This window comes from Oryza glaberrima, chromosome 3, assembly GCF_000147395.1.
Source record: "Oryza glaberrima chromosome 3, OglaRS2, whole genome shotgun sequence".
Lineage (NCBI taxonomy): Eukaryota > Viridiplantae > Streptophyta > Magnoliopsida > Poales > Poaceae > Oryza > Oryza glaberrima.
The window spans coordinates 21,759,695-21,785,736 of record NC_068328.1 but is presented as its reverse complement, the minus strand read 5'-3'; the positions used below and the strand labels follow the sequence as shown (position 1 = coordinate 21,785,736).

The following is a 26,042-nucleotide window of genomic DNA, read 5'->3' as shown; positions in this document are numbered from 1 at the left end:
TGCGTGATTACGTACAGGAGGGAGATTCGTACGTACGTGGAGGTAGAGGTGGAATTGAGGGATTGTATATGCGTGTATATGCGTGATTGTTGGGATTATTTTATTAATTGATCCAATGGTTGAAAATGATGGGTCCACAAATTTTAAGTGAAATTGAGGGATGGATGTTTTTCTTTTTTTCTCAGATTTTTTCTAATTTAGTAGAGTGCCACGTGGCGACTTAGGAGTATTCGTAGGAGGCTATGCGGTGGCTTGAGAGTGTTTATAGGAAGTTTAATAGACTTTTAGTATATAATAGATAGATAGATAGGTAGATATAGTTGGTGTGTTTGACCCTAGACAGGGTGGTAGTGTGCACGCAGGACGCATCAGCTGGCGGCGATGGTGGCATGGGGTTGCTAAGCTAATTTGACCGCTGAAAGTGATGGAAAGCAAGCAAGCAAGTCAGAGTTGCCATCTCCAATCGGTCTCCTTATCCCCATTTTTTTCTCTGTGCTGTACTACAGTGGAGTACCACGACTGTGTATGTGACAGCTTAGCTAACTCAATGATTAAAATCTCGCCAGATCCCTCCTGCGTTATCAATCCACTGAGAAGTAAGCGAACGAGATCGCCTGGGCCGGCTCGTCGGAGAAGGCTCACACGCGACGCGCGCCATGGCAGCTGCAACCGCAGCTGATGTTGCCGAGGATACGGCCAGTGTGTACTCCGGCAAGCTTACCCTCTACGTCTTCCTCACCTGCGGCGTCGCGGCGACCGGCGGCCTCATCATCGGCTATGACATCGGCATCTCTGGTAAACATGCGATTTATCTCATCTATCTTTTAGTATATATGTACTGGTTAGAGGGAATTATACGCATGGTGACTTGTAGTGGGAGAAAAAAGCATAGGAGAAAAGAGCAGCGCTAGCCTTTGCTTATACAGACTTCATGCAAAAACTCTTAAGATAATCATTTGGACCTTCTATATCTATGCTATTTCTAAAAGACATTCTACCACCACCACCACTGATACGTGGACCATGGTGTTCGTATAAGTTGAGTGCTTGGTCAATGTTTGTCTCATTGTCTGTACTTTTGTGGAGTAGCTGTGTGCTTTTTACTCTTTATAGCTAGTCTTGCATTACTCTGTGAGCTGCAAGTCTTTATTTTTCTATTAATTTACTTCTTGCCATCCTAATTAAAAGACCTCACAATTAATTTAAGTTTCCATTAATAGGCAACACAATTTATTGACGAGTACATATTTTAACATCATATCAAATGACATCTTGTTAACATGATTGGAGTCATTGATCTATACTGAAAACTAATAATGACATTAATCCTTTTGTTTGTTAAGACGAACAAATTAATACTTTCAACAGGGGATACCTTTTGCTATTTTGAATAAATCGTTGCAAAGCACGGATATTTGGCTAGTTCCTACTGAATATATCTGTTGATAACTTGATATCGATGATCAGCATGTCTACACTTCTTTATGTGGTTAAACCTTCGAGGTAAACTCAGGTCGGCTGATCCGGAGACTCTAGCCGGTTGAGTAGTTCAGAATTGCTCCTGATCGAAAACTGTTCTATTGCTTTCGAAAGATGACCATTTCTTGAAGTTGGTGTTTACAGTACAAATTACCTACATTTACACATCCCTTAAACTATAAATTTGAAAAAGTATACTATGATTACATTGTTAATTTTAAAAATTAAGCTATGTTTTCTCTAATACACAATATATAAGAGATTAATTAACTAATTTAGAAGAGAAGATTGGCTTGATACAAACATACTTACATATATATAAAGAAAAGACTGAAATCAATTAAGTAATAAAAGTGGTGCCAAATTTTAGCAAAACTAGCTAGTATAATGAGTGTCGACATTCAGGTGGTGTGACATCGATGGACACGTTCCTGGGGAAGTTCTTCCCGTCGGTTCTCCACCAAGAACAGACGGCGCAGGGCACAAGCCAGTACTGCAAGTTCAACAGCCAGCCGCTGACCGCGTTCACCTCGTCGCTGTACCTCGCGGCGCTCGTGGCCTCCTTCTTCGTCGCGTCCTTCACGCGCGCGCTGGGTAGGAAGTGGTCCATGTTCGGCGGCGGCGTCTCCTTCCTCGCCGGTGCCACCCTCAACGGCGCCGCGCGGAACGTCGCCATGCTCATCGTCGGCCGCATCCTCCTCGGCATCGGCGTCGCCTTCTGTGGTCTGGTAAGTCGTTGGAGAAATCAAATTAGACACACATTGGCAGCATCAACACAACACATTTTGACAGATCGTTCTTGAATGTGTAGTCCACTCCGATATACTTGTCTGAGATGGCGCCACCGCGGCTGCGTGGCATGCTCAACATCGGCCTCCAGCTGATGATCACCGTGGGCATCTTCTCCGCCAATCTCGTCAACTACGGTGCGGCCAAGATCAGGGGTGGCTGGGGGTGGCGTGTCAGCCTCGGCCTCGCTGCCGCCCCGGCATGCGTCATCGCCGTGGGCTCGCTCTTCCTCCCGGACTCACCGAGCTCCCTCATCAACCGTGGCCGCCACGAGCAGGCGCGGCGGGTGCTGCGGCGCATCCGCGGCACCGACGAGGTGGACGACGAGTACGGCGACCTCGTCGCAGCAGCCAGCGAGATCGAGGTGTATTCCGGCTGCTCCGCGAGACGACGGCCGTGGCGCGACGTCCTGCAGCGCAGGTACCGGCCGCAGCTCGCCATGGCCGTCCTCATCCCCTTCTTCCAGCAGCTCACCGGCATCAACGTCATCATGTTCTACGCGCCCGTGCTGTTCAAGACCATCGGCCTCGGAGGAGACGCGTCGCTCATGTCGGCGGTCATCACCGGGCTGGTCAATATCGTTGCCACGTTCGTGTCCATCGCCACCGTCGACAGCCTTGGCCGACGCAAGCTCTTGTTCCAGGGAGGCTGCCAGATGCTTGTGAGCCAGGTACACACAAATATATATAGAAGCTGATATATATACACCTATGACCTACTCCCTCTCTGTTCATATTATTAGTCACTTTTTTCCTAGTTAAATTTAGTCAAACTTTGATTAAATTTATAGAAAAAATAGCAATATTTTAAACACCAGAGTAGTTTCATCGAATCTAGCATTGAATATATTCTGATAATATATTTGTTTTGTGATAAAAGTGCTTCTATATTTTCCTAACATAAAGAAGTTTGGCTAGAAAAAAAGTCAAGGCATATCGAGTGTATGCATGCATGCTTATGATCGATTCCTACAGGTTATCATTGGAACGCTGATCGGTGTGGTGTTTGGTACGAGTGGCGATGGCAACATCTCGAGGGCGTTGGCGGTCTGCATCGTGGTGTTCATCTGCGTCTACGTCGCCGGCTTCGCTTGGTCGTGGGGCCCGCTTGGCGTCCTCCTGCCGAGCGAGATCTTCCCGCTGGAGGTCCGGCCGGCGGGGCAGAGCATCAGCGTGGCCGTGAACATGCTCTGCACGTTCGCCGTCGCGGAGGCCTTCCTCCCGATGCTCTGCCACATGAGGTTCGGCCTCTTCTACTTCTTTAGCGGATGGGTGCTCGTGATGACGCTCTTCGTCTCGGCCTTCCTGCCTGAGACCAAGGGCGTGCCGATCGAGAAGATGACCGTCGTGTGGAGAACGCACTGGTTTTGGGGTAGATTTTACTGTAACCAGGATGCAGATGCACACGTTCAAGTGGCAAACAGCAAAGTTTGAAATGCACAATGCCACTGCTGTCTGATTTTATACAGATGTAGCAAATGTGAGATGCGTATTTTGGGACTGGTTAATTTGTTGCTGATATCCAGCATGCGCATCTCGAAGTAGCGCGGAGCAAAGTTCAAATACCCATAGGAATCTCAAAGCAATGGTTTTGTTTATCGACGTTTTTAGGAAAGCTCACACCCCACTGGTAATAGGAAAAAAGACCAATTAATGGTGTTATGCGATCATAAGGGGTGAGCGCGTGTATATATATGAACGCTTACGTCCGTACTGTATTTCGAACACAAAAAGACAAATGGAATGGCGTGAAATTAAATTCTGAATCAGCTAGGAACTGCCGGAAAGATAACAGGCATAATATGATAGCCTAGTTAAACCAAAATGTATGGATGGGTTTGTCGCGCGATTCCTGTAGTTGTTAAGGATTGCAAGAATGAATTTCTGAATATAAACACAATGTCGTAAATATAAAAAGCCAGAATTGCATTTCCCTAATACAATTAATTGTTTGAAGCAACAATGGGAAATAGATATAGATATTATATATAGATTGATGGTCACATTAACTTCAATGAAAATTTATAACACAAATATGATGCTTAGCGCTACTGATCGATGTTCCTTTTGTATCTGAAATTCCATAAACTCACCAAATGGGGGAGGACCAGAGGAGGAAAAATCATCGAATAATAAGACAGACCGAGACTCAAGAATATAATCTATCAGTGATAAAGGATGCCGGAGCTGTAGAGTCTATGAGAACCAATAATCTAAATCTTACCAGTGGGTATGTACCATGCTTGTTGGGCACGGCCATATATAGCTTCATTATTTGTTTTTGTTTTTGTTTTTGTTTTTTTTTGTTTTTTTTTTTTTGCCTGTGGGCACGCCTCAACCAAGCTCGAATCCCAGCAGGCGTGGCGTTTGCATTATGCCTGTCGATAACTCATGCCTTTTGCTCATCCATGTATCTTGTCCCATTTGTCCCATCTAATCATTTTTTTAGATATAATAGAATAGAATATCTTGACTTTTGCTCAACGAGTTACAGCCAATTATTACAACATATAGTTACATCATGTAATTATCATGACATGACATGATATGCGGTATATATACTTGACATGGAATGTAACCCTAAATCAATTCCCGTTCTATTTTCTATCCACTCACTCCTCTCCATGCCACCGTGGCGGCGCTCATCATGTATGATTCCCCGCGCTTTACTGTGAAAATTCCTAAGTAACTTTTAATATATTTTTAATAATCGAGCTAAAAGTAAAAAAGTATATCAGTTATTAATAACAAATAAAACTGGTTGTCAAACTATGTTAAGAAAGAAATACATTTAGTAGACCTTGTATGAGATTATATATGAAATATGATATCCCGCACTTTGATTATATGGGCAATTGCATATTTGACAAGCTAACTACCAATTTGACCCTATTTTTTTAAGTTTACTTTTTTGACCCTACTTTTTAACTATGGACATCAGACATGACCCCATTTCGTGAAACCAATTTGACGGTGTTAATTTGAGGTCGAAATACCGTTTATACCCTTGCTCATTTGACCCTGTTATCTTAGAGTTTTTGTATATTTAACCTAATTTTATACACTTGGTGTACATGATGCAATTTCTAAAAAATTTCACTTGGAATTGATATGTTGTGTGTGAATTTGAATTAGATTTGAATTTTAGCCAAAAAATACAATTGGGAATACAAATCAGATCGCCACACAAATGGATCTAGAACAATATGACAGCATTGATTCAAATCCATTTTCAATACAATGCCTTTACCACTGATTGTTAACAGAGGCTTCTCAGAAGAAGAAGAACAAAAAGTTGTTTCGAAAAATTCAAGTACCGGCCACACTTCAGTATCCATAGATATAGATAGTATCAACATGCAAAGAAATCCTTGCTAAGAACATCATCCAACAATAACATTTCAACAAAAAAATCCTCAAGTCTGGCACCGGCGCATCCAGACCCCGCCGCCGCTCCCTCCACATCCCACCGCCGCCGCCGTCGTCACTCCTTCCACCGCAAGCCGGCGCCGATGTGGATCCACGCCCCTCCGCTGCCGCCACCGCTCCCTCCACGAGTCGGCACCGACGCGGATCCGCGCACCACCGTGTCCCGCCGCCGCCACTCCTTCCCTCGACGAGCCAGAACCGGCGCGGATCCGTGCCCCTCCGCCGCCGCCGCCGCTCTCTCCCTCCACGAGCTGGCGCTGGCGCGGATCCGCGCCCCTCCACCGCCGCCGCCACTCCATTGACGAGCCGGCACCGGTGCGGATCCGCTTCCTCCGCCGCTGTCGCCGCCACTCCTTCCCCCACGAGCCGGCGCCGGTGCGAATCCGCGCCTCTCCGCCGCCACCGTTGGTCCCTTCCGTGTGCCGCCGTTGTCGCCCCTCCTCCTCGTCGTCGAGCCGCCGCCACCGCTCCTCCTCTTCATCAAGCTGCCGCCATCTCTCCCATGCCGCCGCCGCTCCTCCACCTCGTCGGGCCATTGCCGACCCTCCTCTTCATGTAGCCACCGCCGCACGGCTGCCGTTGCACGAGGAGGGCGGCGGGAGGAGGTAGGGAGAGGATAAGGATTTCCAGTCTGGTGAGAGAGAGGAGAGGGAGAGGATAAGGGAAATGTTTATGTGTGCAAGGGTATTTTGGTCACTTGTGGCTCAAAAAACATTTTTTTTTCTATTTTATAAATGAAACCCTAACGGTGTCAAAAATGAAACCAAGGTCAGACGGCAACTCCAATTTTGAAAAGTAAGGTCAAATAAGCAAACTGTAAAAAGTAGAGTCAAATTAGTAGTTATGCTTCAAAACATGGTCAAAGGAGCAATTGTCATGGATATATGTTAAGGATTAAAAAAATGATGGATATATATATTTTAAAAATATTATGAAAAATAATGTGAAGGAAAATGATTTGTAGAATTCAATGAATTCTAGATGATGTTGCATACTTGTATAAGTTTTGCATGTTATTATTGCTAATGGATGATGAGGTGGCATGTTTGCATTTTGAGCTTTAGAATTAGTGGGTTATAACTTTATAGTAAGATAGGATATTTACCTCTTAATTGTTAAATGCCTGTGCTGCATGAGTATATGAACATCCAACCACATCAAACTTTTGATTGAATTTTTAGTGAAAAACAAAGAAAACGAGTAATAACTATTATTAGATGATTCAGGTCACAATGGTCTTGGCTTGATTCAGCACATATATAAGATAGAAAGTGTCATGTAAAGTATAGTCACGCAGAGGGGAAATTAAAACACAAAGAAAATAGCATACAAAAATCTTGCGTCGAATTAATCCAAGTTTGCAGAATCAGCAGAAGATCCAGTGCCGATGACCCCAGGCGGCCACCAGTGCTTGCCGACGAATCACACCACTAAGATGCATAACTTGTTTTCCCAATGGTTACTGACGTCTAAAATTGTTTGTACACATGTTTTACCCAAGCTCTCTAGAAAATTTCTAAATCTCCCGTTGGTTCAGATGATAACAAGGAGAAGAAATGAAACTTCTGAACCCAAATTATATTGTTTAGCCCAGATTGTTCTCCATTAGTTTTAATTGTTAACTTATATAATATGAATACACAGAAAACATTATAATCATGCATTAAGTGATCATAAGTTTTTACTGATCTGCACGTTTGTAGCTGGAGGCACACTTTGTTTTAGTCAGCACGAGTCCGAGTCCCATGGAATGGACCGATTGTGTGGGATCGATGAAGCACAATGTACGGGTGGTTCATGGCGCACATGTAGGTGGCATCGAAAGACTACTATTTTTAGTCGTTCCTTTTTTTCTTCTTAAATAGAGAAGCGCTGCAAAGTTTGGTGGCACAAATCGTTCGTTTTGCTTTTTCTCTCCGCTTTCATCTTCTAGGAGTTCATCCAGGTGTTCAGGTGTGTTAGATTGGCTTGGAGTGGTGACAACTGGTAGCAGAGCAATGTCATCTCCACTTGCCGGTTGTTCCTGGTATGTCGAGGGATACTGGTGCTGACATTGCTCTGATACCAATTGTCGGCACTCTAGGCCAATCATACACACTTGACTACCGAGACGAATACTTGGAAGACTAAGGCGGAAAGGAAAAACAAAATGATAATAAGAAAATGCTGCAAAGTTGGATGCATGGACAGTGCATCAACAACATCACACTCAATGGGGTGCGGCAAGAGATGTAGTTGCCGGTGCACTTCCTCCTCATGTTTAGCTGCATCAGGCATGCAAAGATTGTACAGCCACGAAAAAAAAGCTCGATGGTTGGAGTATATGGTGATGTGGGACATCGTCTTCGATGAGGGAGCTCGGAGGGACTAAATCTCGGAACCTAATTGAGGTATGCCAAACAGTACCTCGTGCATGTAGACGAAGTGTTTCTTGTAGCACTAGGTGTAGGTAGCTTAGCCTATTCATGTCATCCTTGATTAGTTTGTCTTATCCCTGAACTTCTCCCTCACCTCCGTTTGGGCTTTCTGCATGACTTGTGGATATTTCTCACTAGCTCAGATATTGCCCACTAACGTGTCGTTGAGCTGTCTCGCTCCCTGCTGAAAATATTTCCTGAGATTAATAGGCAATTTGTAATGGTGACTTTGCCAAATGGTCATTTTCAATTGTAATTCTGAAAACGATAATGCTGAAAATGCAGTACAGTGCTGTGAATTTCCAGAGTGATTTTTTTTTCTGTAAGTGTCGTGAGTTCGTAAATTGTCCATGTTGAAAAATGTTTCGGCCGGCCTAACGCAGCGCGCGAACGCTCCGGCTGCAACGCTCGGCCGGCCTACCGCAGCGCGCCGCTGAGCCAGCTCGCTGGCGACGACGATGGGTACAGGTCGGCCAAGTTGAACCCGCCCGCGAGCCTGACGGAGACCACGAGCTTGTACGTGGAGGAACTCGTCGCGCCGCGCGCACCGGCTCCCGATGGCGGGGCGCACGACGGAGTCGTTCACCATGCGCGAGATCTTCTCGCTGATGGGGACCACGGCGCCGGCGCCACCCGGTGCGCACTCGCCGACCACTGCGTGGACTAGGTACCCCGCCTGCTAGTCCTAACGGACGTGGCGAGGCGACTGGACGCGGCGCGCTAAAGAGCTCGAGTAGGCAGATGTATAGATGGTCATATGGACCGAGGCCTGATGGCCCGTCCAAAGTCCGGTGATTTTGGCCTGGCGCAGGCATGGCACGGCCCGACTTGGGTCGTGCTCGCGGTGGCCCGGCCCATCGTGCTTGGGCTGGTACCTCAACACGCTGGACATGCATGGTTCAGCCCGAAGTTAAGGGATGCGAAATAGACTTATTCTCAGCCATATGTAAGGCACGTCACAGAGAATAGGGAGAAAAAAATAGACATATTATATGGCACGGCCCATAGAGTAGGGATATAAAATAAACTTATTTTAGCTATATATATGTCACAGCAAAAAAAAAGGAGGAAAAATAGACTTATTTTAAAAAAGACAATAGGCCGCCTGTGCTTCAGGCCGGCATGGCATGACCCGACAACTGGTGGGCTGTGCCTGGGCCTGGTGTGCAGCCCATGGGCCAGCACGGCACGGCCTGAAGTGCCGATCGTGCCGTGCCGGCCCGATCGCCTTGGCTCGTGCCTAGCCCGTGCCGAGGCCGAGGCGTGCCGTGTGGGCCTTATAGCCATCTATAGGCAGATCCTTCGGAGCTAGCACCACAGGTCACCGTGGGGCGTAGGGAAAGAACAGTATATCGATTACGAGCCATTATAGACGAGGGGTCATATGTAATGGCTTCTAGTTTTGTATCGTTAGAGATAAAAGTGATTACATCTGTAATAGCTATTGGTTAAGAGCCGTTACAGATGAGGAGGCTTCAATGATGGCTCAAGGGTGCTTTGGTCATCTATAACGGTCATCTATGCCACCCGTTACATAAGTCAAAATTTGTAACAGTTTTAACTGGTCCATGGCACATTATAGATGTGAGAATCCGTGCTACTGAATAATAGTGATAATGTACAAAGACATACTAATTTACACAGGTTTAGATTTATTCGGAGAGAGGTATACTTACAAAATAATTAATTGTCATCATAAAATGGTGCACACTTTTATCATATATCAAAATTACATATTTTTGGTACTATCTAGTTCAAATCAATACATTTCACATCACTCACCCTAGGGTGACATTATCTATAAGTAACCAGAGAATTAAGTTTCGTCTACCAGATAAAGAGGAGCCATAAGAGCATGGAGAACGTGCCTAGTTATGCAAGAGTTCACATACACAAAACAGTTAACCCAAACATGGAATACGTTGTGTAGCATACACCATGAGCTTCGACTTCCTCTTTGCAGTGATACCAAATGTCTCGGACAAGTCAATCTCGTCATTCCTGTCTCGATCGAGGAACTCCCAGTCAAAATGGTATAGGAGGCTGGCAAGCATGAGCTCTATATTGGCTAGCCCAAGTGCAATCCCAGGGCATATCCTCCTCCCAGCACCGAAAGGAATGAACTCGAAATCTATACCCTTAAAGTCGACATGATTGTTCTCGAACCTTTCTGGTTTGAATACCTCGGGATCATCCCAATACTGATTGTCCCTAGCTATGGCCCAAGCGTTCACAAGCACTTTAGTTCCCACTGGTATGTCATAGCCCATAACCGAGCATGGCTCACGGCACTGCCTAGGAAGAAGGAATGGTACCGGTAAATGTAGTCGGAGTGTTTCCCGAATCACCAAGCGGAGGTAGCTTAGCTTGTCCATCATTTCCTCTGTTAGCTTGTTTTCTCCCCTAAATATCTCCCGCACCTCTGATTGGGCCTTTTCCATGATGTGTGGGTTCCTTACTAGCTCTGTTAAGGCCCACTCAAGTGTCGTAGACGAGGTTTCACTCCCAGCCGCAAACATGTCCTGTGGTTTTGTAAGCAATAATGAGTTCACAGAGTAATCATTTGGATTTGAAGCAATGATGAATTCTTCATTTCTCTAGAAGAAATAGGTAAGCATCATTGTCTAAACTGCAAAATGCAAACAAATTCAAAATGTAGATCTGATGATGTTACTAGTTGCTACTCCCTCCATTCCAAAATATAAATATTTTTAAAATAGTGCTAAGTCAAACATTTTCGACTTTGACCATTAATAACAAAATAAAAAAAAATCAATCATGTAAAATTGATGTTGCTAGATTTATTATTAAACAAACTATCATAATATGCAACTCTTTTTATTTAGATAATCTTACTTTTATAAATGTTGTTGGTCAAAGTAGCATCTTAAATACTGTGTTGAGGTCCAAAAATGCTTATATTTTGGACGGAGGGAGCAGTAAGTTTGATACTAGCGTTTAATTGTTTCAAAATTAACTGGTATAATTATGTACCTAATACGGAATGGTACTGCACCTAAAATGCACAAAATCAAATACTACTTCCGTTCCAAAATATAATAATTTTTAGCTATAAATTAGGACGTATAGTTATTCAGATTTATAGCTAGAAATACTTATAATTGCTGGACTGTTTTCGTGGATGTGTGCGTACGGTGCATGTGCATAGTAGGACATGTCTTCTCAGTGGCGGAACTGGGCCTAGGGTAATTTGGGCCCGGGCCCTACGCGTGAAAAAAAAATTTAGTACCTATACCTTGTGAATTTTTCGATGATGGTGTGTAAAGAAATCTCAGATGATGGTGTGTTTAATTACCAAGACGACGTTAGTGATCAAATCGGTGGTGAGGGGACACTGCACATCGCCGTTCCTCTGCAATCTGAGGAGTACGCCGAGGAGGTCTTCCTCGCCGTCGCCGTGCTCCCGGATGATGTCGTCCATGATGGCCATCAAGCTCCGATTGCACCGCTCCGTCTCCCGCATCGCGCCGCTGAGCCGGCGCGCCAGCCACGACGACGGGTACAGGTCGGCCAGGTTGAACCCGCCGGAGAGCCTCACCGACTCGTCGAGCTCGCGCACGAACTCGTCGCGCCGCGCCGACCGGGCGCCGACGGCGGATCGCACGACGGAGTCGTTCACCGCGCGGGAGATCAGCTCGCCGACGCTGACAACGGCTGCGCCGCCGCGGGCGGCGCACTCGGCGGCGACGGAGCGGACGAGGCGCGCCGCCTCGTCCTCGCGCACGTGGCGGAGCGACTGGACGCGGCGCGCGCTGAGGAGCTCGTGCACGCAGATCCTCCGGAGCTGGCGCCACAGGTCGCAGTAGGGGGAGAAGAGGATGTCGCGGCCGCCGCGGCTGAGGACGGCCAGGGTCGGCGTGAGGTAGCGGCTGGCGAAGGCGGCGTCGTACGTCTTGAGCACCTCCCTGGCGGCCTCGGCCGACGACACGACGAGCGTCGGCACGGCGCCGAAGCGGAGCATCATGAGCGGGCCGTACTTGCCGGCGAGCTCGCGCAGCGCCCTGTGTGGCAGGTCGGCGTGGCGCGACAGCAGGACGTGGTGCAGGCTCCCGACGAGCGGCAGCTGCCACGGCCCCGGCGGCAGCCGCAGCTTCTTCTTCTCCTTCTCCGGCGGAGGCCACCAGGAGCGGCATGAGTTCTTGACGTTGACGAGGACGAAGAGCAGGAGGAAGGCGAGGACGACGCCGATCAGCAATGGCAGTGATAACTCCATCTTGCAATTTCTCACTATGGCTGTCGCTGTCGCTGCTGCTCCTCCGTCTCAAGAAGGACTCCTTCGCCGTGTTGTGAAATTTTCAGCAGAGGTGACGAATTACGAAGTGGACTCGCTCTTGGCTTCTTTGAAGCGATTGCTACCCAATCTTAGTTTTTGGGTGTCGTCTTCCTCCCGGAGAACGGGAGAAGTGTGGGGGTTTCTTGTTCGCAGAATCGCAGCATGGAAATTTACTCGTATTTGTTTGTTCATGTTTTCGCTTTCACTGCTTCAAACAATTATGAGGGTTCCAAGGTAACGTGTGGTTTGTAGCATCCCGAATTCCATTCCCTTATTGTTTAGCTCTAGCTAGCATGGTGCACTATCGTATATATATATTTTTTCTCACGTAGCATTATGTATATTTTTATGTTTTATTATAATTAAAATATATTAAAATCCTAACATAATTTTAAATTCTATACTAACCTGACAAAACTAATCAATGCGTAATATTCATATTGTATAATGGTAGAAAAAAATGCTCGTGCATTGCAACAGGTGAAGACGTTTTTTTAGTGGTACAATAGCTATTAAGAGCTGAACAATAAATTGAAACATTGAAACATTAGGATTGTTACATATACATTATAATTGAAAAAAATTAATAGCCATTCATCCTTGGTTTTGGGCCGAAAGCCCATTCCTTCCTTTTTAGCCCGAGGCTAGTCCACTATCTCCCTCCGCTTGGCCATCCTCTCTCTTTGTCCGAGCGACCGAGCCTATAGTGGAGCCGCCTGTCCAGCTTGCACAGCAACTGTCGTCTTCAACCTCCGAAAGACAGTCCTGAGCCTCTATGCCAGAGTCGATCATCTCCATCAAATCCAGCCGAATCCTTCTCAATCTCCCAAAATTGGTTTAGGGCTTTTGATCCACTCAATCTCGTCTTCCCCTTTTTTCCCCCCAAAAACGAAGCGAAACTCGGGATAAAAACAACTATGAAAGCTCGTCGGCCAGCCATCATCGGCAACTAAAATTAAATCCGGCAAATTAAAGACGAGTTGAAATAGGAAATCATGAGGAAAATGATGATGATGATTGGGGAATCGATTTTTGCAATCAATTGGAAGAAAAAAAAACAATCCACAAAATTGTTTTTGTGGGCGAGAATGCACCACAACCATTGTTCTTGTGGGATGGTGACACCGCCACAACTCATTCTTGTAGTTTTGACACTCAAGTAACTTGAGATGCAAGAGGAAGAAGGAAATGCTCAAATTTGAGACAAGATCATGAAAGAAACTATAGGAGGAGGAGAAACACTCAAGAGCAAACTACTGCAACTTGGTTCGGGGCAATGAGAGCTAGCAATGGTCATGGGATAGCTTTTATACGGGAGAGCCACCCCTGGTTCGGCCGAGCCAGGGGGTTGGCCGACCCCAAGTGGGCACCTATGCTGCCCTCTATTCAAGGTAAGAATAATGACACCCTCGTTGACGGAAAACATGGCGCCCTGGGAAATATGCTTCACTCTAGTGCAGGTCCAAGGCTTGTGTCGAGTGTCAAGAGCGTACCAGCTGGTTTGATCCTGCAACCAGCAAGAAAGATAATAAACCGTAATTAGATGAATGATAGCCGATCGACCGATAGAGCCGATGACGTATAGTCGGGACCAGCCGATACGGGCAAACCAAATCGGTTGCGGCTTTATGATAGACAAATAAAGCAAAACCCTAAATATGCCATATCGGCTGTAATACTATCTCTTTTGTTTTTGTTGATTGCCTTAAGACAATATTATAAAAATAGCCAATAGATCAATATTTAGAACAAAGATAGATAATGTACTAGCTAATAATCCAATACAAACTTATATAAATAAATCAATCTATATAAACATGTCAAATAGCAATCGATCACCAAATATAGAGTTTACTCGAGATCAATCTAACTTGATTATTTATATAGAGCAATCTATCTATATAAATGGCAAACATACATAAAATATATCATGAAACATGCACTATCATGCATATTAGGTAAAATCGGCTGAAACCCCGATACTATCCTTAGTTATGATTAATTCTAGGTTAGTTTTTAGGGCTCTAGACAATACTAGGGTTGATGCAACTCAAAGTAAATAAAGAAACCACAAGTCTAAACAATCAAGAAATAAACCACTTTTCACGATGGTAGATACCTTAGCTAATCTAATCTAGTAAAGCGATTTAGCCGATACCGGCATAAACCCTAAAGCGAGAATCAACTGATATGACTAAATTGAGATACTAAAACTAAATTAATTAAGATAATGTGATAACAATGGTCACGATAAAAGGACTAATACATATAAAGCAACATAATAGCCCTGATAGTGCAAGCCATCGAGACAAGTTACCTCTTGTCGAGAGATCGTAGTCGATGCCCTGACTTGAAGCAAAGAACTCATCGAAAAGCAAAAAGAAAAGGGTGGCGATGCATCGAAAGTTGTATTGATTGGATTGTTGTCTCCTATTACAACGATATGGGCTTTATATTTATACCCTCAGTACAAAACTTGTCCATTCTGGACACGATTCAAACTTTCCTAAAGATAAAATACAAACAAGTCCACATGGCGGACTCTTACCATATCTCTAATTCAATCCGACATTAATATCCTAGTGATGTCCATCATTCGAATTCCCATAGATGATGGTAAAGATTTTCCCCGTCGAGACAAGAAAAAGGATTTTCCTTAACCATGCTTATTAATTCGGGACAAATCTCAAAGCCAGATGTAAAAATTGGCTCCCATGAAGGAGGTGGCTCGTAAGATTCACCCCGCGGAGCAGATAATTGAAAATTGATGATGGCTCCATTGGTCGAGAAGGTTTTATAGGAATTCTTCTCTCGGATAGCAGGGGTTAAGGTAGAAGAAAAAAAATAAAAAAGGATATGAGGATGAACAAGGCTCAGAGATAAATAGCAACCGTTCCCCGGCAACGGCGCCAGAATTGCTTGTTGGTATTTCTTAACCTTACAGATAAAATTCGCAAGCGCACGGAGGCCCTTGGCTACCGATTCCAAGAGTGTAGCATCATTGCGCCGAGTATCATGCTCCTCCTATGGTTGCATCGTAGAACAAAAGTGGAGCCAATAGGAAGACATGAAGATAATCTACATAGGGTCAGATAATTGTTTACCATTAAAAACATTATCATTACGACAACGCCAAATTAACCAACACATATAATACTAGTTCCAAATAGAATCATCTTTTTAATGGACGTAGATACCCCTCTAAGCTAATTACCAAAAATATTTTTGGTGTTACGGGGTGGAGGAATGTTAAAAGCAAAAAAAACACACATCTCCAAACAAATTGAGCAACATGACACTCAAAGAAAAGATGTTGGATTGTCTTTTATGCATAGCAGAAAGAACGGTGCTTGTCCCCCCCCCCCAAACAAATTTTCTTTTAGTCAGGTTATCTTTCGATAGAATTATTTTCTTGTGAAAAAACCACATAAAGACCTTGATCTTTAGTGGAACCTTGAAGTCCCATAGAATTCTCTTTTGGATCCGAACATTAGAGTTCATGATCGTGGTATACATAGAGTTGACTGAAAATTGGCCATTTTTATGTAGCGACCATACAAAACAGTCCTTTTCATTTGACAGAGTTATATTAGAAAGCCTGGGGATCAAATTGTTTCACTCGATTAGATTTTAACCAACAATGGCTCTCCTAAAAGAAATATCCTGCGACATTGTGCCCATAACCTCTGCCACGGTAGATTGCTTCTTTCGAGCGACATTATATAAAGTAGGATATTGAACTTCGAGAGCACGCGATTCCAACCACGTGTCTTCCCAAAGTCTTATATCTGTCCCATTGCATTATCTAAAAGACCCAAATCTAAGAAATTGGTCTTTAACTTTCATTAAACCGGCCTAGAACTAAGAAATACCTATCTTGCTGGACATACCAGAGAATGATTTACCATTTAAGTCTTTATTTCGCAAAAGGTCTTGCCATACGCCTTCACCATTAAGCAACTAGAAAATCCAATTGCTTAATAAGTAGCTAATTTTGATATCAATGTTATGGACACCTAGTCCACCTTGATGTTTTGGTCGACATATGTTTTCCCACTTAGTTAGTCTATATTTTTCTTTTCCGGTCATCATTACTCCAAAAGAAAGTGACATAAAGAAATATAATCTTTGAAACACACCTAGTGGAATTTCAAAGAAAGATAACATAAACAGAGAAAGGCTCGAAATAACTGAGTTTAGAAGGACCAATCTCCCACCGTATGATATGTTTTTCCCCTTTCATGTGCTGAGTTTTTTCTCAAATCTATCTTTAACTCCTTTCCAATCAACATTCCGGAGTTTTCGATAATGAATAGGAAAACCAAGATATTTAAAGGGGAAAGATCTAGAATTACAACAAAATAGTTGTCTATATTGATCCTCCACTTCCTTGGCCTCCCCAAAGCAAAAAATCTCACTTTTATGAAAGTTTATTTTCAGCTCTAAGAGTTGTTCGAACACATACGGGATGGCCTTCATGTTTTTTGGCCTGTTCAAGGTCATGATCTAGAAAAAATATTGTATCATTGGCATATTGTAGAATGGACAAACCATCCTCCACTAAATGTGGAATGAGTCCTCGAATTTGACCATCGACTTTAGCTCTCTCAATGAGAACCGCTAACATATCAACCACAATATTTAAAAGTATAGGTGACATTGGATCCCTTGTCGCAGGGCTATGTGCGTTTCAAATTTATTACCCAAATCATCATTGACTTTTATACGGACACTTCCCTCTTCAACCATTCTAGAAATCCAGTGACACCACTGCTGAGAAAATCCCTTCATGCGTAGTGTTATTTTCAGAAAATTTGAATTGTAGTGAAGTCATTTTGGACCATTTTAGCATGAAGCTGCCTAACCATCTTTGAAACACGCAACACAAGTTTCTTGCTCCTGTTCTGGTTTTGGGCCGCATGATCAGGGTTTCCATTGGCTAATAACAACAGGGGAAAAAACAAATCCATTCAGTCAGGCATATACATGACAAAGCACAAGTCACACATCGATAAAAAAAATCCAATCAAGAAAATCGAAAATCCCAAGGAAAGGAGAAAAAGGAACAGAAAACGTGAAGGAGATACATCCATCTATGTGTCTCTCTTCTCATCCCGTTCTCGAGATCAAAGGCATGGAAAAAAGAGACAGTCAACTCGTCTAGATCAAAGGCATTGAAAAAGAAACAATCAACTCGTCTAGATCAAAGGCATGGAAAAAAGACAGACAACTTGCTATATGGAGCCATCCTCATCCAAGAGGGGCACACAGAATCACGGTGATGCTATATAACTGGCTTCATTGCCTCTTGGGTTGGACCTGTTGATGGAGGCTGCAAATTAAACTCCCGATGAGTGGTGCATAGTCTTGGGCATGATTACTAGCGTGAGAGTAGGAGAAGGCGTGAGCGATGGCCGGCGTGGGAGGACACGGCGCTGATGCACTGTCGAGGGAAAGAGACAGAGAGGCGCGTTGGATTAATTCTCGATGTAAGGTGAGGGGGTTTGTAGATGAGACCAACTTGTATATGCCTAAATTTGAGGACATGGGATTAAGTCAGTCGAGCTGAGCTAGGCTCTCCGGTTTTCTAAAGTTAAAGTTCAAGCGCAACTCAATTATACTAGGCATTTTACACTTTTTTTTTTTGAAACAGTAGGGCGACCACCCTTTCCATTTCTTGTTTTTTTAAGGAAAACAACGGCAGAAGGACTGCTGGAATATATTAGGAGAAATAAAATTTATGTTCAGGCAAACATAAAAAGGGCAAAGAAAATTATTTACAAGAGAAACATCAAGGGGGTTCAAAGGCCGTATGGCGCAGATCGAGATCCTATAGAATTAGGGAAGTCACTCTGTCGGTCGTCGTGCATATATTTTGAAAAATATGTTGATTCCACTCCAACCAAATGTTCAACCAGAAGGTGATTAGGCACCCTAGAGTTCTTTTTTGCTGGGGTTTTGGTCGAATGGCTGAGAGCAAATTCCACCAACTTTTTAAATCTAAGGTGTTAGGCAAAGTATTTTGACCTAAACCCTTCCAAACACAAATCTTGTTCCACACGTCGATGAAGATTTTGCGCGGTTTAGAGTTTTTTGGTGTAGAATGAGCCAGCCAAGAAAGTGATGTTTTGGCTTAGCAGGAGCTGACCAGATTTTCGTAAAATCGGTGGTGGCGAATATGCCCTGAAATTGCATGCTTTTTAGGTGTAAATTCCGTTAGATGAGAACTTCCAAAGGATATCATCTGGCAAACTTGAAAAGAGGTGCACGTTCTGAATGAGGGCTCCTAGAGAAATAAATGCATGGATCTCCTCAATCGTAGTAATCTACCGAAAGGAGAAGATCCAATTATTGTTAGTCAGCTCGTGATGCACTGTATTTCTTTTTCATTTTACTAAGCTGAAAAGCCTTGGAGTAAGGTGTTTTGGGCATTGGTTTGAGAGCCAATTGTCATCCCAAAACAACGCTTTTTTTCCATCTCCTAGCACGATCTCTGTAGCAACTTGGAAAAGACTCTTGTCGACATTGTCACAAGGCAACTCTGAGCCCAACCAAGGCTTGTTTTCCTCCTTCCAACTGAACCAAGAAAAGCGAAGACGAATGGCTCTAGAGAACTTGTTGAGGTCTACACTTCCGAGGCCTCCTAAATTTTTCGGCATGCAAACTGTGCTCCAATTAACTAGGCTGCTTCCTGCGCTGATATTCTCGGGGTCGTCTCTTTTCCAAAGGAATGCTCTACAAAAACGATCAATGCGTTTAATAACCCACTTAGGTGTTTGGGTTCCTATCATATGATATATTGGAAGGACGGTGAGAGCTGATTTAACAAGAGTTTCACGGTTTTCTGAAGTGAAAAACTTTCCTTTCTAACCTGGTAAGCGTGCACCAAATTTGTCAATCAAGGGAATGAAGTCCACTTTCCTCAGTTTGCACGTATGCAGCGGCAAACCTAAATAGGGGCAGGGGAAAGTTTTTATCGACCCTAGGAGAACTTGCGTTATATCTTGAACATCCACCCCCTCACAAGCTATTGGGAATATTTCAATCTTTTTAATGTTGGTGTGCAGACCGTATGCTCTGGCAAATGAAATTAAAATCTGGCACAACATGTCGAGATCTTGTTTTGTTGGCTGGACAAAAATAGCAACATCATCATCATAAAGAGAACAGCGAAAACGGCTCATTTTGTTTGACACCGGTATGAGAATAGACAATTCTTCAGCTTTACGAATCATTCTTTGCAGCGGTTCCATGACAAGAATAAATAGGAGAGGTGAAAGGTAATCACCTTGTCTTAAACCTCTGCAATGCTTTATTTCCTCTCCTGGTGAACCATTGAGGAGAATCTTTGAAGAGGAGGCAAGCAAATTTGAGACCCAATTGTGCCATCTTGTTTCGAAGCTAAAACGTTGTAGGACTTCCAGCAGGAAAGACCAGCTTACCAGGTTCATTTCTATTAACAGAAATGGCAGACTACCAGGTTCATTATTACAGCTGAAATTGAAAGACAATGCAAGAAAACTATAATGACATCTATGTGATACCATCTCATCACACAAAGATATATAGCCGCTGAAATTAACGTAAGTTCAGGAATTCATCCCGCTAGAACTACTAAGATCTAGCAACCTAGCACTCTCATCAAGCAGTTCAGGATTATCACAGTCCAGAACACAATAGAAATGCGCCATCCTGCCTCAAAAAACCATCTCAGCAACCATATTTCTCTTGCTTTCCTAGAAACCTCCTCTTTCACTGCAACTTTCTGATGCCCCATCTCCAGCTGTATTTGCCTATTTGGTGATGTAGATTTCATTGCTACTCGCTTAGCAGCGGTTCTCCCCTTGCCTGCGACTTCTTCAGAATTGACCAGGACGAAATCCAATGGCAAATAGCGAACATAATTCAACTGGTAGGTTCTTTGTGGTGGAATCAGCCCACCTACGTTTAAATTCTAGATTTGATATGGGTTCTCGTATTTACGGCTATTTATTCTTTCAGTGGTGGACGACGTACTCCTTGACAGCGAGGCGTCCGTGGTGACTTCATCATATAATAAACAAGGGCAAAAGAGTAGTTTTAACTTTAATTAAATAAAATTGGCAATTTATATATATTAGCTTTCTCTTATGTGACATTTCTGGACGACGTACTCCTCGACCGCGAGATGTCCATGGTAACTTCATCATATAATAAACAGGGGCAAAAGAGTAATTTTAACTTTAATTAAAAAAATTGGCAATTTATATATAGTAGCTTTCCCTTTTGTGACATTTCTGGACGACGTACTCCTCGACCGCGAGGCGTTTGTGGTGACTTCATCATATAAAAATAGGGGCAAAAGAGTAATTTTAACTTTAATTAGATAAAATTGCCAATTTATATATATTAGCTTTCTCTCATGTGGCATTTCTGTAATGAAATTTGGAAGAGTGGTATCTCAAGAGTGCCACTATGTAAGAGTGGTAGTTAATAACCCCCCTCCCACCCAAGAATAGCTGCAAGACGCATAACACCAGTTATTTTCTCTCTTTGCTAAACTATTTATTTCGGCGATAGGCAAAAGCTTTGCACATAAATATTTTCGAAGAATAGCATACAACCGTGACATACCGAGGCGGTCATTGGCAGGTTAGGAGGAGCGCATAGCTCATTGAACATAAGCTACTCTAAACCAAGCGAAGCTCCTAATATAAGCTAAGACAGAGAGAAAGAAGCGATGCTATGCTAAGTTATGTGCCTAATCGCTCCTCAACCAGATTGGCAGTCGCTGCCACCCATTGTTGCCCTTCTTCTACAATACATCCACCACCGTCGGCACTTGAGGCAGAACCCTATCAAATATACAGGCATTCCTCTCCTTCCACAAGTGCCAGGTTACAAGGTAGATAAGGGAAGTGCACCACCTGCCTTGGACCACTGAGTGGTGGCTTAGAGAGACAGAGAGAGTATCTTCAGCTTGCACCAAACTTGCCTAGCAAAGACACGGTCAACAAGGACAGCGTCCGTCGTCTCCTCCTCTTGCTCATAGAAGGGGCACATCGATTGGTTCTCTATCCCCGACTGAGCATCCTGTCGGCCGTCCAACAACGTCGCAGAATTACTAACTAAAGAGAAATCTTATACTCCCTCCGTTTACTAAATATTTGACACCGTTAACTTTTTAAATATGTTTGATCGTTCGTCTTATTAAAAAAATTAAAATTTAAGTAATTATTAATTCTTTTCCTATCATTGATTCATTGTTAAATATACTTATATGTATACATATAGTTTAACATATTTCATAAAAGTTTCTGAATAAGATGAACGGTCAAACATGTGCTAAAAAGTTAACGGTGTCAAATATTTAGAAACGGAGAGAGTATTTAGTTGGCATGCCGCTTCTTATATTTAGTTGGCATATGCCGCTTTGCCAAAGAAACTCCGCACATTGGAAGGAATGGCAGCAACCAGACCTCAAACGTACTATGGTGAATTCTTTCTATTTTCCCAAACTTAAAAGTGCTATTTATAAACACTCCAGATAAAATGAGCCGTATGACATTTCAGGAATAAATGCTCAATTCTTTCATCTTCTGAGCAAAACAAACAACTTTTCTCTTTACCTTTCCATCCTCTCTTTTATCAAGTTATCTCTAAGTTAGGATGCAATAATTTCCATCCTCTCCTTAAGTAGTAGCGGCATGAACACTTTGATTTTAACAGGAATTTTGAACTTCCAAAACTTTTTTAAAAGGAAACCGTAAGTTATGAATTTGTAAATATCTATAAAAGGAGCTTACAGAGGAGCCCACCATCACAGAACAATGAGTAGTAGGTTTTGAACTTCCATGTTTTCATTAAGATCACCAAATTCTGTCCCTTTCACTAGTCAGAACAACGTTCTGGGACCTACTATTCAGTAATTTCCATTGGATTAGTTTGTCACCAGAGATGCTTCTTCTGAACTTAAGCACTCCAAAATCAGTATTAGAACCTTAACAACCATCACATTTCTTGTGTGATATGTTAAATAAGGAAGGGAGTTGATCACCTAGGGATTGACTACGCACCCAGATATCTTCCCAGAATAGAGTTCGTTGACCATTTCCAGGCTTCCTTGTGCAATTTTTATTTTGTGAACCCAAATAAGGAAGCTAGCTTTGAATCTTCTTTGACTAAGATTTTTATTGTTCAAATATATGTTCCCCAAGTTACCATTCTCTTTATTCTCACCATAGCCATTTACCTTACAAGGCTTTGTTCATGATTTCTAAATCAAGTATCCCCAAGTCACCACGAACTTTTGGTCTGCATACAACAGACCATCTCACCATATATATGATATTTCCTGGCTTCCAAGTCTTCCTGCCACAAGTCCTAAAGTACTCCATTTCTTTTTAACCTCTTGAGGCATGAAATAAAATGGCATCATATAAATATGTATTGAAGCAAAAAAAAAATGTATGCTGCTGAGAGCCTGAGACTAGAGTTAACAAGGGTCAATCTCCCCACAACTACGCAGAATTCCTTGCCAACATAGGCTTAGCGTCTATGTTTCTGCAGCTTAATTTCCAATACTTATTACAAGTCCTTTATTTCATCAATAGGAATCCCCAGGAAGACCTGTCCCTGAGCACGTACGAGCTATGCCACCGTACAAGGCTCAAAAAATTATGTGTGTTTCCATTTAAAACAATACGTTCCGATATATATATAAAATCTCTCGATTCCTTTGTTTCCTTCAAATTTCACTTTTTATGTTCCATTGAATCAGCGAGAATGAGTTGTTTTCTTCTCAACTCCACGAAGTGTTCGATGGCAATCATAACTACATCCAAGAAGTGTATTTCATGACAACGATGTGAACGCACGTTCTAGTCATTGAGGATTCATTTTTCTATTTAGTAAGAAAAAAATGAATTGTTGCAATTATTCTTTTTCTGCTTAGCTGGAACGCCACTACATATGTACGTGGGTGGGCTTGTTTTCATTGGTTGAAAACAATTCTTGCTTGTTTGATAGCAGGGCATAGTTAAAGAAAGGAGTACCGGACTTATGCTACCTTTCGTAACATGGTTGGAAGGCAGTTGAGATATAGAATAAAGCAGAGTGACAATAGAGACCCACCCCATGTATTATAAACAATACGCATATCCCTTATCTATTATGCAATTAGCTAGTATATTTTTAAAGATAAGGACTCGTTTATTTCGCACGAGACTCCCAAATTGTTAAGGTAAGCCGTGTCCCCGGATATTTCATAGTAAAGTAACCAATCTTACAAGTTAGTATCTTGCTATACACTAGTTCTTTAATTTTTTCTTTGCAGCCACAACAAGTTAGTATCTGGCTATACACTAGTTCTTTTTTCTTGGCAACCCCAGATAGTACAAGTCACTTTTATGAAAGTTGATTTTCAGCCCTAACTTCTGCTAAAAAAAATTAAAATAATATATTGAGGTTTTTAACTACATAAAAAGTCATTTTAGAGTAGAAAAATAATTAATGTCATCTGCATGTTAGAGGATTGGTATGCTTTGTTTTAAGAATCCTGGTCCGAACTGCACTAAATTAGTGTATCTGGACCAAGCTGCACCGATTGATTCGTTTTTTATCTGCTGGAAACTGAGAATTTCTACCCGAAGAGCAGTAATACGAGTAACTGGGAAGAAGGTAAGACAGAATCTGTCTCGCAACTTTTCCCAACTACCGTTTATACATCCAACGATAGAGGTGTACCATTGCTTCGCTCTCTCTTGAAGAGAGAATGGAAACAATCTCCACCGTACAGTCTCCTGTCTCATGCCACGAATCTTAAGGCATGAGCAGATTTGCTCAAAGTCTCGCATATGATGGTAGGTATTTTCTAGATCAAAGCCAGAAAAAGGATTTTCCTTAACCATGCTGATTAGTTCAGGGCAAATTTTATAGCCAGTTGTATAAATGGGCTCCGATGAAGGAGGTGGCTCATAGAATTCGCCCCTAGGAGCAGATAGCTCAAAAAGAGGTTGCTCCATAGTCGAGAAGAATTTAACAGGAATACTTCTCTGGTTAGCAGGGGTAAAGGAAGAATAAAAAATGAAAAAGAGATACGAGGATGATCTGGGTTCGGAAATGATCAGCAACCGTTCCCCGGCAACAGCGCTAGAAATGCTTGTTGGTATTCCTTACGATCACAGATGAAATCCACAAGCGCACGGATTACCGATGTAGCACTTTCTCTACGGAGTATTCCAAAGGTATCGAATCCAAGGGAACGTGTGTGGTCAGGTCTTCTTCCGGTTCATCCAAGGACACTAAGCAGATGATAGGCCAGGATAGAGAGGATTTACTAGCGAGAAACAGTGTCTAGGGAAAGCTTAACTTTAATCCTAACGCAATACTTCAGGCACTGGCAACCCGCTGTTCCCAGATATCGCTCTACTACGCACCCGGACAGGGAGGACTTAAGTGCTCTTGAGGACTATCACCACCTCTACACCTACCTCAAACATACTGTGGGATACACAACAACCACTGGAGATTAATTACCAAGACACCGCGTCTACGCAATTAATAACTACTCTAGTGCCGATCAAGCACTAAAGCAATCACTATAAATAAATGGACTATAGTGAACAATGATCTCGTATGCTATTTAGGAACTAACCAAGAGATAATTCTCACGAGATAAATCTAAATTATTCAGGAAGAATATTATATTGAATTCAGAGTAATAAACAGAATAAAATAAATGAGAGAAGATTACCGACAACTTCGGAATTCTTCCGACTTCTTCTACTCTACTCTCTTCCTATTTTAGTATACAATATAGTACAATAGAGCCTCTTATAATTCAGCTCAAGCTTAGAAGTGTGTGTTGAAGTGAGTGAAGTGAGGTCTTTATATAGAGGTAGATATGATGGTTAGCGAAGCGGAAATGTCCGAACTGCCCCGCAACCGCCATCAGGGAGTGATCTGGAGCGTCCAAGCCAAAACCTAGGATCAACGGTGATCACCAAGGTTCGGCCGAACCTGGGCTGGGCCCCCCTGGCCTGACCTTTGGCCTGGCTCCTCTTCTGGTACTTCTCTATCCATTCCTTAGTATTTTGGGCTGATTCTATGGTATTTTGATGAAGTTCACAACCCATCCTTGTATGGATATATATTTCTCCTCACTTTAGTCTAGATTTCCTCCCAACCTCAGGGTTTATCACCAGCATACAAATATACACCAACACTTGTGGAATATGTGAGATTAAGCACCTATCACTATGTTGGATATTTTATTATCTGAACTTTATGCAGATGTTGGCGGTATAGAATTGGCATTTAACAACCGCCAATACTCATAGGGTCTAACAAATTTCTTACTATCCTTAACCCGGCTTTCCTGAGCCAGAGCTTTTTGCAAGAGTTGACTAACATCAAGAAACTGTTGGCTTTCTAATATTTCTTTAATAGGAGCAATTAAACCATTAAAAGCAAGATCAGCCAAATCTCTATCAATTATATTCAAGCTATAACATCGGTTTCTAACATCCCTAAATCTCTTAATATAATCAATGATAGATTCATTGTACTTTTGCCTAACCGATGTCAAATCACTTAGCCTAAGTTCAGTTTCACCAGTATAGAAATAATCATGAAATCTTTGCTCTAATTGAGGCC

At 42.8% G+C, this 26,042-nt stretch overlaps 2 protein-coding genes across 2 annotated transcripts; one reads left to right on the top strand and one right to left on the bottom strand.

Annotated features, from left to right (window-relative positions):
• The first annotated feature begins 465 nt into the window (after positions 1-465).
• LOC127765382 (sugar transport protein MST2) lies at positions 466-3,830 on the top strand. Its single transcript, XM_052290267.1, has 4 exons — positions 466-795; positions 1,885-2,207; positions 2,291-2,938; positions 3,243-3,830. The coding sequence occupies exons 1-4, from the start codon at positions 657-659 to the stop codon at positions 3,699-3,701; spliced, it is 1,569 nt and encodes a 522-aa protein (XP_052146227.1). The 5' UTR covers positions 466-656; the 3' UTR covers positions 3,702-3,830.
• Positions 3,831-9,766: 5,936 nt separating this feature from the next.
• LOC127768270 (zealexin A1 synthase-like) lies at positions 9,767-12,347 on the bottom strand. The gene is made up of 2 exons (XM_052293819.1): positions 11,430-12,347; positions 9,767-10,635 (listed from the first exon to the last, which is right to left on the bottom strand). The coding sequence occupies exons 1-2, from the start codon at positions 12,345-12,347 to the stop codon at positions 10,015-10,017; spliced, it is 1,539 nt and encodes a 512-aa protein (XP_052149779.1). The 3' UTR covers positions 9,767-10,014.
• Positions 12,348-26,042: the final 13,695 nt, after the last annotated feature.